The 15,457-nt window shown below is 39.7% G+C and overlaps 1 protein-coding gene across 3 annotated transcripts in view; it reads left to right on the top strand.

Annotated features, from left to right (window-relative positions):
• The window catches only part of MAGI2 (membrane associated guanylate kinase, WW and PDZ domain containing 2), a 781,658-nt gene that overhangs the window by 751,538 nt on the left and 14,663 nt on the right, over positions 1 to 15,457 (top strand). For all 3 annotated transcript variants that reach the window (XM_067316830.1, XM_067316827.1, XM_067316829.1), the window contains one exon: positions 6,469 to 6,607. In XM_067316830.1, coding sequence (XP_067172931.1) covers positions 6,469 to 6,607 — 139 coding nt within the window. The remainder of the gene's footprint in view (positions 1 to 6,468; positions 6,608 to 15,457) is intronic.

Raw genomic sequence — 15,457 nt, 5'->3', positions numbered from 1 at the left:
AGTAGAAGAATTGGTGGATTCAGACAGGCGTTTATCTCGAACAACACTGAAAATTCTGCCGGGGCCACACTCTGTGGGAAGAAAGAAACATAACGCAAAATTAACGTCTGCAAGAGTTGCCAGATTTGTAGCTGTAAAGCCTGCATCTCTTCTAAATACCTGCAGCTCAGGCAGCAGCCATGCAGGCTTCCCAGAGGGGCTGGCCCGGGCATTTCAGCCTGAAGCCCGTGGGAACGCTTTGGGGGTGCGGGGCCCGTCAGTCCGGGTTGCCCTCGGTGCAGCTCGGTGCCCTGCAAAGACTCCTTCGAATTCAAGCTTATTCTACAAAGCTGAAGGCAGTCTACAGCTGCGTGAGATTAAATATCGGCTTTCAGGGGCTACACTTTCAAGCCTTTTCTGTGCTGCTTGAGGATTTAAAGCTTGGCAGGTGGGATGCACTTGTGCTCTCAGGCTATCGTGCAAAAATTGCACCTGCACAGCATGGGAGCTGAAGGTATAGTTTCAGAGTTGGCTAATTCTCCAAGCTTTGGGAATTATTTTTTACGTTAATTTCTTGACAAAAATGAAATATAAAAAGTATAAAATGACAGAGAAACTAAATGCCATGCAAAATGATAATGTTGCTACATTAAAATTTATCTTTTAAAATAGTCTGGTGTTTCATGCAAAAAGCTTTATAACTTCACGTAAGGCAGCTTGCTGAAATGCCTCTTAAAAATAATGGTCTGATATTCAAATGGGTCACTATCCATGAAAGGAGCTAATACCACAGGGTCATACCCACTAAAAGATTTAGACATCCAAAACTCGATGCTGCAACACCTGTTAGGTGGCTGATGCCCTGTTAGATGCAGAAGGAAGATTAAATGTGTCAGAAGGATGTCCAAGCAGTATGCAAGGAAAACAAAAAAGACAACAAGGTGGCATAAATACATTAAAATACAGAGAAAAGGAAAGTATAGGTCCATCACTTTACTGAGAGTGCTGAGAAAGCTGAAATATTCAATGCTTTCCTTGTATCGGTCTTCATAAAAGAAAGTTCAGAAAAACCATATACTTACTATATCAGTCCAACAAAAAGAAATAAGCATAGCTCAGAATAAAGAGAAAACTGCCTCAAAAATATTTAGATTCAAGTCAGCTAGACCTACTGATGTTCATGCATGCTCTGTGACCTAGTAAAAGTAATTTCTAGACTACCAGTAATTATCTCCAAGAACTCATGGAGTACAAGAAAGTTAGTAGCAGACTACAGAAAGGAAAACATATCCCCTATTTTCAAAACAGAATAAAATAGACAAGTTCCTTTAATTTTTATTCTCAAAAATAATCTGTGACTCGTTATCAAAAAAAACCCCACCAACACAGAAGCTGTGAAAAACAAGTCTTGTCAAAAACAAATCAGTCTAGTTTTCATTTTTTATTTCTATTTTTTGTTTTTATTTCTTAGCAGAAATAGGGGAAGGAGAAGTTATGAGGCACCTTCTTTTTTAACTTTCAAGACTATCTTGTATGAAATTCACAGAAACAAGCTAGGAAATTGAATGTGGTTACTGACAATAATCACTCTCAAAGAGTGCTCTGAATGGTTTGCTGTTGAACTGGAATTACAAGTGTGGTTCTGAGGAGCCTGTGATGAAACCAGCTCCATTCAATAATTTCATTATTAACTGGAGACCTATTGATAAATAATTGAATAAAAATTGTAAATGCCAAAATGCTACTATTCACAGAATGTTCAAAAGCACTTTAAGGAACTGACTTAGATTTCAAAATTAACTTTTCACATTGAAGGAATCACCATGATAAAATCCACAGAAGGGCACTGTGCTAGTTTTAGGGCAAAGAAATCAGATGTGCTATTTAATATGGGGAATAACTGTCTAGACAATAATATTGGGGGTAAGTAATCTTGGAATTCAAGCTAACCACAAGTCTGAAATCTGATGTGTTACACGAAGGCAAAAAAAGTCTCATTCTGGGAACATTATATAAGACAACACAAGAGTGTTATGTGTAAAACATGGGAGAAATCTTTTCATCGTTTTGACTGGTTCTGCCTACCCCTAGCTTAATAATGTCTCTGTTTTGGGACACCATGTTTTCTGGAGACTGTGGGGAAATTGGAAAGAATGCAGAAGAGAAATACAGAGAAAACATGATCTGTGAAATAAAACTAAAGGAACAGACTTCTGAACATGAAAAGAGAGTAGTGTGGATACAAAATAATAGTCTTGTTTAGAAAGGTGATTAGTAAATGCACTTATAGCAGTCAGTTGTTTTCCGTACACACTATGGGAAAGAAGAGTTCATCAGTGTCCAGTGACAGGACAAGAGGGAATGGGCACAAGCTGAAATACAGGAAATTCCACTTAAACATGAGAAGAAATGTGTTTACAGTGAGGGTGGTTGAACACTGGACCAGGTTGCCCAGAAAGGTTGTGGAGGCTCCATCCTTGGAGATACTCAAAACCCAACTGGACATGGCCCTGAGCAACCTGCTCTAGGTGACCCTGTTTGGGTGGGGGGGGGGACTAGAGGACCTCCAGAGGTCCCTGCCAACCTCAACCATTCTGTGATTCCACCACAATTTGCAGCAGAAAAATACCTAGTAAGGCTATGAAACTAAACAAATTTGAGGAGGCTAAGGAATCCCTTTCAATGGATGTTGAACAAGCTTTTTTTTACAGATGGTCCAGATATAATTGCTCCTGCCATGCTGCAAGGAATTGGGTTCTTTCAAGGCCTGTTTCTATACTTACCCTTACCTTGCCCTTACCTCTCTCTCACCTAGGTGTATCTTCAGTATCTGGGCATATCCAATCTCTTCTTAAACAACCACTGGATTAAAAAAAGTCAGAAATACCCAGGAAGCAAAACTCCAGGTCTTTCCCCCTCCCCAGTGAATGACCTGCACTAGCCGTGTGTGCATGTGTGTATGCAAGATCTTTCAATAAATACGAAGGAAGGTCAAGGGTCTCAAAAGAAACTTTTGGTCTGTGACAGGCCTATTGCTTTCTGAAAATAGCTAGCTGAACAGAGAGAGAAAGAGACAGAGCAAGTGAGAGAGAGAGCATTTTAATGCCCAGACCTAGGGAAAGTACATAGCATGATTTCATCCCATATTAAACATCAGAGAATCCACTTGGTGAGGGGAAGGGGAGGTTAGAAATGCTTAACTGCAGAAAAAGCAAGAATAGGAAGTCACACCTTGTTAGACACATGGGAATCCACTCCTTGGTCCAGGTTTCTCTTTTGTATGAATTCCCCAGATATAAGAGTGCAAGTTCCAATTGATGCTTTTCTCAAGGTAAGAGTGCTTATAACATTTATCTTCCACATTTTCTTCATCTAATCAGAGCTGAGCCTGTGCTGCAAATGCAGTCTAATTCAGTTATACATCAGTCAGCCACAAGACACAAATGCATAGAAAACAGTTAACTCACTGCTCCTGCAACTATTTCTTTTCAAGCTGGTCTCAAACCTTCTGATGTAAATTTCAGAGTATCTAATTTTTGAGAACTTGTTTCTCTTCTCCCTCGCTCACTCACATAACCAAGACACTTGGGTTTTTTAAGTTTTCCAAGGTTATTTATGCATAAGATTTTATATTAAAAAAGAAACTATCAAAGCAGCTACATGCTGCCTATAGAGAAAAAATATTTTAATCCACTGAAATACAGAAAAGGTTATTTTAATACAAGATAGTTCCTGCATAATGACCAATAAGAACAGAAGAAAAGCAGACAGCAAGGGAAAAATGTGACATTAACTTAACCTTTTTACATATTAAACTGTATTAAAATCTCTTTCTATCTTTCTGCTCGGGAGTGCAGAGGATTTTATTTGAAGGACTGTGCGTGCTCTGAACAGCTTTCATCAGTACTCATTTTAAAGACTATTTATCAAGGAGTGTTAAAAACACCTCCTTCATTTGATCTAATCTGGCATTTATTCTCCCAAAACATGCTAACAAGATCATTTTATATACCTTCTGCAAAACATGGTATATCCAGGCAACAGGGCACAAAAAAGAGCTGTCTTTAAGACTTTGGAATTTTTGAGTATACTTTCATATGTGTTTAGCCTGGCCTGGAAAATTATGTTTAAACTTTTCTACTAGGCTTTAATTGCTTCATGACATTTAGAAGTAGTTTTTCCCAGATAGGCTGAATTTGTTTTGTATTTTGTCTTAGTAGTATTCTTGTGGGGAAGGTGCTATAAATCCATCTTCTGTCTTTGCACGGCAGAAGTGGTAGGGAGAGTTTCTGGTTTGGCCCCTGGTGTTTGCAGAGACCACGTCCTGCCACGACTCTAAAGGCTGAGCTGTCAGGATAATGCAAACAGTTCCCTCCGACCAAGCCCATGGAGATGTTTACTTAACCAAAGAGCACCTGCGCGGCCTTCCAGTGTGGCCTGGAGGTCATCATTAGCATCTACAAGTGCATTTTGCACGGTACAGGACAACCAAATGCATTTCTCTTAGCAGAGAAAATCCTCTCAGAAAGAAATACGCATTGCAGAAGTATGGCTTTTCTCCTCAAAATAATCACTTCTTTTTTTCTCCACTGCTCAGTGTGCAGCATTTATAAAGCATGAGAGCTGGGCTGAGAGGTTTTATTCAGATCAATGAGTTTTTAGTTAAGTAAAGTCCTGGAATAGATTGCTTTTAGTATCCTGGGAGAGTTCTGAAAATAGGCTACAACTCCTATTGACAAGGTATGAATTCCTATTGAAAAACACTGACTATAATGCTTTTAGTAGCATTCTTTCTGTCTCTGAGCAAAAGTAGAAACTACATGACTTCTTGACATCCCTTCCAGTTTTCTTTGATGCCATGAGTCTTGTTGACACTTCATATTATGCACATTTATTTGGTAAATACTATATTTCAGACTCAGAAAGAAAGGAAAGCCTCTGAAGGATTACACTTCTAGTTGACAGAAGTACGATAGTTACAAAGAAAACAGAAAACATTTCAATGTCCAAGGCTATCAAAGAGCTGGTTTTGTCAGGTCAGGCTTGCAAGATGAAAAGGAAGTGCCCATCATCATGAAATATTTATGGTCTCTTTGAAAGCCTTTCTGTGATGGATGCGGTAGTGTTATGTTAAGGCATGGGCTATGCACAGTTCCTCCCACTGTGAGGTAGCCCTCAATGCAGGCCAAGACTGGTGTGATCCTGCTGAGCAGATGTGCTCCTCTGGCACGGACAAACGTGCTCCCCGAGCCTGCCCCACTGGGCTCCTCATGCTCCCCTCACAGCACTGCTTGGCAGGACCCCGCCGGGCTCCTCGTGCTCCCCTTGCAGCCCCATCACCGGGAAATCAGCCCTGGGTCTGGGCCCCCACTGAGGTTGTCCCCTGATGCACCTGTCTTGAAGGCTTCACCAGTGCAGCTGCAAAACGTTAGCTCTGAAGGCTCTTGTACTGCTAATTCAATGCTCACCTGCTACTTCACTGTGTTGCTGATTTAACTGTTTTGCCAAACAAGTGGGTGGTAGGGATATTCCAGCGTCAAGCTGTACAGCTGTTGCTTTCTACATAGTCTCTCTGCCATGCTGACCAGCTGCAGTGAAAAGTAATCACTCCCCTCTGCATTGAGAAGGTTTCTAGCATCTACAGCCAGCTCTTCTCACTAAGAGAAAGGTAATAGATGAGCAGAACTGAACCATCACGGTAGAGGAAGATAAGGGTGGAAGGCAGATACAGACATCAATGCCCCAATTTACAGCTATAGAAATAGAGGTAGAAAAATAATGAATCTAACTCTGACTGGGCAGCCAGCTGGGAGACCAGTGGCAGCAATCTGTAATGAGAGCTCTGGAGATTGCTCTTCTAACTGGACGCCTCAGCCTCAGGCTGTGCTTGCTTGGAGTAAGAAACATGTACGGATACATAGCTCAAAACATGCTCTTGTAAGAACTCTTAACAAATCTGCTTGAGCTGTGCAATGACTGTCATTGCACAGATCACTAACCTTTCTTTGTTTAATAGTTTTCTTCATAAGAGCTCTTAATTTGGTATGAAACTTTTCTGTCAAGATTTGGACATTGAAATGATGGACCTGGGTAATTATACTATGAACCTTTCTCTTCCGTATGAAAACAGCAAATCAAATGCAGCAACAGTCTTTTCAGGTCTATGCAATACTGTAAGTTAAAGCGTAGCGCAGATAATGTGTTTCCAGTGATTACAACAATATCAAGCAATTCAAAAGACATGAGACAAGTTACAAATGCATTACACTGATTTTAGCAGAAGATGAGCAGCATTTGATGTACCACACTCAGAATCCATTTTGGAGATTATTTAATCTGCCAGTAATATCCTTCACACAGACAGGAACAAATTTACCTTGATGTGTCTGTCTGTCATTCCAGTCACCTGTGATCCATTGACTATGTCTCTTTCTGAAACAATCATTTTACTGCAATTCTATCTGACTCAATATTCTTCTCACCTGACAGGTAGGAGATCAAATAATTGAAATCAATGGAGAAAGCACAAGGGACATGACACATGCCAGAGCAATAGAGCTAATCAAGTCTGGTGGCAGGAGAGTGCGACTGTTGTTGAAACGTGGAACAGGCCAGGTCCCAGAATATGGTGGGTTTTTAATCCTTATATTTTTCCATGTGCATGAACCTATATAAATTAGTTATATTGCTTTTGTGCTAAGTAGCAATTGTAGATTTATATGTTGTAATGTGCTGGGGCACATTAAGTATGGACTTAAGTGCTTACCTGATTACAAGTGGATTTATTCACATGCTTAAGTGCTTTCTTGACTCCAGACCGTACATGTGTGTACATCACTGTCCTCTACTACCGTCCTGACACAGGCAATGGCTTATAACATGGGCATTGGAGGAAGCACTTTGAACTCTGTAGGGGCATCTCTGAGTGTGCTGGGAGTTGCTGATACATTCATAAACTGTGCTGGTTTCCTTCTATTGGTACTTCTCTGCACATTTTGAATCACAGCAGCTAATCTTGTTGCTATAAAATTGAGTGGCTCAGGACTAAACTCAAAGCATTAACGTTAGTGCATTTCTTTGGCATCCTCACCCATTACGTTATCTCAGACAATTTACACAGATGATAAAGCAGAAGCCAACTCTGAATAAAAAAGGATACCATTCATTCCAATGAGAAAACATGATCTGCTCATCTTACATTTTATTTCAAGAGGACTTCTGGGACTTCCAGCATCATTTCCCACGAGGATCAGAAATTGCAGTAGCATATGAAAATGCAAAGTAATACTTAGTCTTAAATGTAGGTTCAGCTCTTTATTATCAACATAAACTCATTATCTTTGTTGTAGACAGTAAATTCAGTGCTACTGAAAGTCAGCATTTTGCCAGCTGTGGGTATATGCGATAACTGCATCATTTTTTACTCTAAACTACAACTAATTCTCTGGCTGAGGCAGTGCTTGGGATAGTGTATGTTGGGTTGCTACCAGCAGTCAGGCATTTCTGAATAAGGGCAGCAAGGATGGGTCATAGCATGTTCAGTCTGGGTGATAAGGTCAGTGGCTTTATGCCAAAATGGCTCTTCAGCCTCTTATGATTATGATAAATTGGTACTCAGACATTTTATATCAATTTTAACCAACGTATAATCCTTTCAGACCTCCAAGAGACATCCAGATTATCTCCAAAGCTTTTGGAGGGAGAGATGCAGCATTTTTCATGAAAGAACAAAAAAAAGTCCACAACTGATTTAGCAGTAGTAATCCTCCTCAAATAGCAGAACCACAGACAGGCAGTTCTCTAGTACCTTGAAAAGCAGTTTAATCTAATGGGCTCATCGGAGGCTGCTAAGTGCAAAGAATCAATATCCGAATCGATCACAGTTCTGAGCCATTCAGAATCTGACTTCCTTAAGGTCCCTGTTCTGGATGGCACTTAAACCTAGGCTTACTGGAGATTTCATACATAGGTTTCCTTAAGAATTTATACCTTATTCCAGAATAACAAGAAAATGTAAACAGATGTAAAAAATGTCCAGTGTAAATAGCATGCATTGTTTTGAGAAAACAAATGTGCACAAACCTTCCCTTCCCCAGAAATACCTAGGTAGGAAATGGATGAACCACTACAAAACCAAGCACAAACAGTTAGCCATAACAGAAAGAAACAAGAATACTTTACAGGACCATTTAAAACAATTCTTGGAAAGTCAGCTGGAATGTTTAGAGGAAAGACTATGTAGAAATGCAGATTATTGCGATATGAAAATTGCTATAAAGAAGTGCTGTTTAGTCAGATCATTTTCCTAACCGCATCCCCAGCTTATAGCTCCATAAAGGAGAACTAAGTAACTGCTGGAAATCCATGTTTTCCTACAGAGCAGTAGCTAAATAGCAGTAAAATTATTCAGGAATTACTTTATAATGTACACACAATCTACAAAAAGCATCACAGCAAAGGATAGCATTCAAGTATCTGCTTTTCTTAATATAATTATTACACTGGCAGACAAAAGAAGTTAGTACTCTATCCAGTCTGCAAGAAGAATGGAAACAAAATTAAAAGATGCCTGTTAAAATTAGCTGGGGTATTAAACTCCTCCCTAGGTCATTTCCCAAAGCAATGAGAAATATTCTAAGAACAAACAGTAGATGCACATAAAAAACAGAAATTAACAAATAGGAATGATTAAAACTGAAGGGCATTTTTCAAGAAGCCCAGAATCTCAAGGATAAATCAGCACGTTGCAAAGAACACCTGCCAGAATAGCAATGAAAGAAGCCCCCAGAGAAGAATGTCCTTTCCAGGTAATGTAAACTGAACCCAGAGAAGATCATGACAGTAAGCTCGAGGACAGAGTGATACTGAGGTCATCCGACAAACTAGCCAATATTTAATACTTTCTTCTTCGTCCCACCAGAATTACATGATTGGGATATACCAAGACTATTGAGAACTTCCTTTATTGGGAAAAAAAAAATCACCTTGTTCTTTGTTTTTAGCAAAAACACGTCAGAAATATTTCTTGGTGTCATCTGAGTGTGTCCAGCTCTGTGGATCATCAGTGGGAGGAGACTTAGTTTTATAATGAAATCAAAGCCTGTCAGGCTGAGTTGGTATCTAGATTCCAGCAGCAGTGTGGAGCAGAAGCCTGGGGAAGAATGCAAAACCCGGAAAGCATATCAGGACTCCTTCCCCGATATTCTCTCCTAGTCTCTGACAAGTAAAAGGTCAGGGACTTCCCAAGACAGCTGTAGTAACTCTGTGTTTAAAGACCTTTCTGACAGCAGTAGCATTCAGAGTCACAGTGTTAAGAAAAATGCATACCTAGAATGACTTAAACCAACTGGCCAAACAACCGCGACATTACTGTCTTCTAGTCTTCAACATTTTGAATTTCCTTATGCAATACAACCAGTTTTATTTTAATTCCAGAGGCATTGTCCTGTTAGTGCAAAATATGTCAGCATATCGTTAAGTACAAGAGATATCAACATTCAAATGATGAAGTGATTGACACCAATAAAATCTTTTTTTTTATTAATGAAATATCATTAATGATAAGGAGGTGATCTGTGAAAGAAAAGAATGTGTATTGAGAAGGAAGCACTCTGAAAAACTTAGAACAGGCTCCTGAGAGGATGTAAATCCAGTGAACACGTGATGTCAGTTTGTGCCGGGTGGAAATTGGTCTCTCTGAGTACGTCTCAGCCAGTTCTGGCTGAGCTGAGCCACTATTTAAACCTAACGGAAGAAAAAAAAGTGCGATGCAAATACATCATTTATCTCAACTCCAGCTGCTGCATTTGCTTGAAAACAATTTCCACAGCTCTCCAGAGAGAAAAATCCCCATGTAGCCAGAAATCCCATGGTAATGTGCACTGCTCTATCAGAATATCCATGAAGGGGCAAGGATATGATTAGTGCTCTAAATCTATAGCTGCTTGCCCAGCAGGGTGCATCAAAAGAAGCTTAGAAAGCAGATGTTTTATCACCCAAAATCTCAGCACATGTTTGCGGGGTATAAGGCTAGCCAGAGCTACTGTCCTCCACAGCTCATCGAGAACATCAGCAGCACGTTTCCTAGGAATTTGTTTGCCAGCAGTGCTCTCCAAAGCACCCCGTCCGCACTAAGAGACCATTTTACTGTGCAAGAAAAACCAGAAGTACTGCTGGCTGCGGCTGCTGATCCTTAATACCCGGGGGCTTCCTGCCGGAGGGCCGCGGAGCTCCCGCGTGGCACGAGTCATCGCTGCAGCATCGCGTGCGCTGCAGCCCAGCATTAAATGCAATTTCATTAAAATCGCAGACCGAGATTTTTTTTAAAATGGCTGCCTGATTCCCTGTTTATACATGTATCCAAGAGGTTATTGACTCAGCGGGAACTACTGGGTGCACAGCGCTTCTGAAGATCTGTCTGCTTGCGCTGTGGGAGCCTAATTATAGACTCTCGTATTTGTCAGGCCTTAGCCATAGCTGTATGAACACGTCTATATTGTGCAGCCAAGCATTGGGATAAAGAGGCATCACTAAAGGCAAAATGTGTGGAAACTGTTCACAAAATCTAAAAATAATAACATTAAAGATTAAATAAAGCTAACAAATCACAGTCGCTCCATCCAGCACTGAGCTCTGCAAAAGGTGAGTTAATTCTAATGATGGATCAGCCCCAGGAAGCTACAGTTTTCTCTGGGAACCAGCATTTTTAAAAAATATCTATGTAGGAAGATCTCCAGGAAAACCTGTGATGTTTCATTCTTAGTCCCAGCAGTCCTGGCAGCTCATCTCTTCTGATTTACTGCTGCTCGTATTTCCTGACTGGAGCTTTCATTTACACAAAGCTACATTAAAATACATAAATATTTAGAAGGATCTGAAAGTAACAAATTTTATAACCAAATAATTACAAGTAGGGCAAAAAGGTACTTTCCACTAAATGAAATAATTGGAAATGCCTCTCAAGCTATTCACTTTAAAAGACAATAGAACCCAATAACTGAATTATATTGTTAGAGAATTAGAAACCCATCAGCTGTTTGTGAGTTGTTTACAGAGAGAGCGGAGCAGACACTGAGTTTTAATGTTCTTATTTGTTTAATCCTGTATTTAGTTTATTTTCTTTTTCTTTAATTTGCCAGCACTTCCCAGTAATTGCAACCAAATTCACAGTGTTTTGAAATGGTGATTCACCTTCAGTGTTTGCTGTATAAAGCAGCTCTTGTTTACTCAAACCCTTTTGCTGTGCGTATGGGCTCCAAGGCGGATGCGCCTGGTCTCCCAGCGCATTTCCCGGTCCTGCATTCTGCTGCTTCCCTTCTGTCATGCAAAATCAGCCATTAGAAGAAAAAACTGGTTTTAAAATATTCTGGGCCAAAACTCCTGCAGCAAGTCAAAACTCAACTATAAATTTTAGAGGCTCCAGGCAGTTCCCGCTGCAGTTTCCGAGGCCCTTTCCTTCGCCGGCTCCTGGAAATAGAGGTGGCCTCCTGCGTGTTGCTCCGCCGCGGGGCACCGGCACGTGGAGCCGCGAGGATCACAGCTCGTGCGGCCTGGTGAGCAAGGAGTTTGTGTCTCATGGCTAGGTGGCACTTTATGGATTTACACAACAGTTCTTCTTCCCTTCCCCCCCGCACCCATGCTGCAACTGATTTTGTTGCAAGACGAGTCCTGGGGTGGCATGAAGAGCTTTGTGAATTTTCCACATGATACTAAATCATGTACAAAATTCACCCCATGGGTTCATCACATGCAGGTGATTTTAAAGAACAGGGGTTTAAGATTCATTTTTGGTTATTTAATAAAGATTTCTGTGTATAAAATGTAATGTTTCAGTGTATACAAAGCCCTTGCTGGTTAACATACAAAAAGGACAAGCTCCTTAGTGAAGGGCATTGAAGAAACTCTCAGTTCATGTTTCAGCACTACCACACTGACTAAAACTATAAATGGCAGAGTTGATACCAGTACAAGGATTTTGCATACAAATGAACCAGCACAGTTCTGAAATTTGTTAAATCCTTTGATTTTTACTCGCTATGACTCCCTCAGAAAGCACCTCAGGATGTACTCAACAGCCGCGGTTCAGGTGATTCTGCTTCTTGACTATATACACACAGTAGTTCAGTCATTCACTAATTTTTGGACTTACAGCATGCTTATTTGTCTTGGCTTTACAGATGTACTTCTTTCCTGTTACATATAAGCTTTTTACTCAGTTATTCTAAACTTACTAAGAATTCTCTGCTCTAACAATAGTAAAATATCTTTGTGTCACTGGTTCTGTTAATTCTAATGATTGGTCCTAGGCTGTTCCTCCCCTTCCTTTAGGAATGGTACCTTCCAGTCTCTCCATGTGCATGAAAAGTGACAAGCATGGGTCCCCATATTTCTACTTACTGGGCCACCCTAAAGACACGGTTTGTAAACTCTGCATGTGTATTATCTTTCTCTAATATGCTTTTATTTCTCGCAACTGTTAATAGAATCTTTTCCAACTTTTTCTTACACACTAGCTGGCTTAGTGGTTTCTAAAATATTGCACTCTTCTTTTGTAACTGAGCTATCAAAACTCCTATGCATTTTACAAAGTATTTTAATCTCCTAGGTAATTAGTTGTTCCCACATTCCACTACTTCTAGTACAAGAAACACAGCTAGCTATAGGCCTGCTATATATTGGCTTTTTCTCATGACAAAAATTAATGCTATAAATACAACTTTTCAGGTAGAAAACCTTAAATTTTGAGGAGCCAAAGCCATAATTTTCCCTTTACTTATGGTACCTGTCTTGCAAACATATTAGTGATGTGAAGATGGAGGTTAGATGTTGATCTCAAACCATATTTATATGCAGCTTCTTGAAGAAATTGCAAATGTAATACTGAAGATTTTTTGGAAAACACTGTAATGGAATACTCATTTTTTAAACCCAGTGGCTATGCAGAAATTACACATAGCACTTTGCACTTGATTTCAAGCTATTTTCTTCATAAATCAGATCTTACTGCACAGTCTGTTCACATACATCAAACAGGTAATATAGAGTCATGGCCCAGAAACGATACCTGGAAAGGAAAGGAAAAAAAATATATTTTTCCTATTTTTTATTGATTCCTGTCATCAGAGAAAACTCAAAAGTATTGAGATGCATTCAGTCTCAGTGCTGTTGACTTTGCACAATGTAGTATATTTGCTATAATTGTAAGGAAGTAGCAGGCCAGTCTCATGCATTGAAGTAGCCAGATTGGAAATAGAAAGGAAGTTACACAAAAGTATCCTCTCACCCTCTGTGCTTTGAGTTAGCTCCTCCAGTATGTCCCCCACAAAATTCCTACCCCCAACACCCAGGCTTAAACTGTGTTTGTTATCCATTGTGCGCGTGCAAATCAGGGTGCTCTAATTGCTTGCTTGCAAATGTTTCCGGTGACGGCTTATTTCCAACTGATGTGTACAAATAAGAATTTTCTGGATGCAGACTTGCCCCGGCCTTTGCTCACACAAAACTAGGCTGGTCTAGGGGCACCTGACACCTGGCACCAATGCAGTTCGAGGGTGCGTGCTGCACCCTGGCCTCTCAGCGTCGCAGGCTGCTCTGAGCCCTCCTAGCGACAGAGAAGTTTCTGCACAGTGTAGAAATCTGAATTGCCCCCTTCCTTGAAGTCCTTCTCGCCGTGCTTCTGCTTTGCTCTCCTTAGCACTTGAAGGAAAGTAATTCAGAGAGAAGAGGAGGTTAGAAGTCTGTATGGGGTAGTGGTATTAGGGGCAGCTTGCAAGTCTCAGTTGTCGAGCACAGAAGTTCAGTGACCTGCGGTTCCACCACAAGTGCTATACATTTATAACCATAACTTTGTATTTGTTGTCTTCACTTTTCCTCTTATAGCACAACAGACAGCGGAAATAAATCTTTCTTCCTGAAATAAATAGCCATTTCCACCCTATACGGATACAGCTTGAGCCAGTTCTGCACAGTACCGCAGCAGTGAATGGTGCTCTGATTATTTACTTGGCAGGGAGTTTTGGAACAAAACTTTTTTCCCAGTAAAGCTATATCCAGAAAAATCAAAAGTAATTTAGTTTGGGTCAACACCAAAAATCAAAATATTTTAACTGATATAAAAGTATTATCAGGCCAAATAAAAATACGTGTGCGCCATTGCAAAGTGTTTCATTATCAGATATTTTTATAAAAAAATTTTGGAGGGGTGGGAATATTCTAAAGAGCCGGTTTTGCAGTGGGGCTTTTTCCAACAAAAATGTCTGGGCTACCTTCATAATCAAAAGACATGTCAACTAAGTTCTAACATATCTTAGGAGATGCTCCTCTCCATAACTGTATAGGACAGTCTGTTATGAGTCTGCATTTCTCTTGTAGGAATTATTCCGTTTTGTATAAATAGTCATTCAATGAAAATGATCAATGGGCTTATTTGAAGTTAGATATAGCACAAGAGGGATGCAGGTGCTAGAATGTGATTTAGAAAGTACATCCATATGAAGGGATATCTGCCTAAATTCTGTGCTATGTTCCTGTGCATGGCGCCATGAGTTTGGTAGGCTTGACCAGTGACCATTTAAACTTGCAAAAATACATGAGAAAATGGGAGCTTATATTCTGGGGTTTTTGTATGTATGCAGCTAAAGATTTCAAAACTCCAAACTGCAGTTTTCTAGTTCTTTAATTCTGTTAGTACCTCTAAAGCTCTTACGTTTGTGTAATAATTGGCTAAAGCATCTTGGTCTATATATTTAAGCCAGCTACTCCTACCTGTACAGAGTACTGATCAGATAATCCAGTTCATCCTATTTTTAATGCTCATTTTATAAATCTCTAGAGCTGAGTTTGAGTGTTATTCAGAACTTGAACTATCCCCTATATCATTCATCTGATGTGAGAGCAAAAATCAATAGTCATTTTGGAAAAGTGCCCTTTCCTTCTGTGACCACCTTGATGGAACCGAGAACATTCATTCATATTCATGATGCATTTCCAATACCTCCTTCTTATTTTTAGCAATACCAACTTAATTTCAGAAGCCTGTGGTGTGTAAAAAAAAAAAAAAAAAAAAAAAAAAAAAAAAAAGAGGAGTAACTAAATGAATCAAAATACTGGTTAATAAAATTGGTCTAAAACCATCATGCAATTTGAATATGAACTCCCAAAGGTTCTATCTGTTTTATTGCTATGGTAAAAACTATTCAAGGACAAAACTGAATATTAAAATTTGTTTTACAAACACATCCATAGTATTTAATAAATATGCAGCAGCTGGCAGGAAAGTAGAACATGCTTCTGTTAAAACACAGTGTATGTATGTGTATGGATATGCAGGCGTGTATACATACTTCTGTCTGCAAATTTCTGTTTTAAAAGAGATATTGACCTTTTACATAGGTATCTCTTGATACAGAAATAGAAAACACGGCTTTGAAAAAGAGAGAGACAGACAGAAAGACTTTTGGAGTTTTGTGACATTGTTTTT

This window comes from Apteryx mantelli, chromosome 1, assembly GCF_036417845.1.
Source record: "Apteryx mantelli isolate bAptMan1 chromosome 1, bAptMan1.hap1, whole genome shotgun sequence".
Lineage (NCBI taxonomy): Eukaryota > Metazoa > Chordata > Aves > Apterygiformes > Apterygidae > Apteryx > Apteryx mantelli.
Note: the sequence above shows the minus strand (reverse complement) of the source record. Positions and strands in the feature narration are given on the sequence as shown.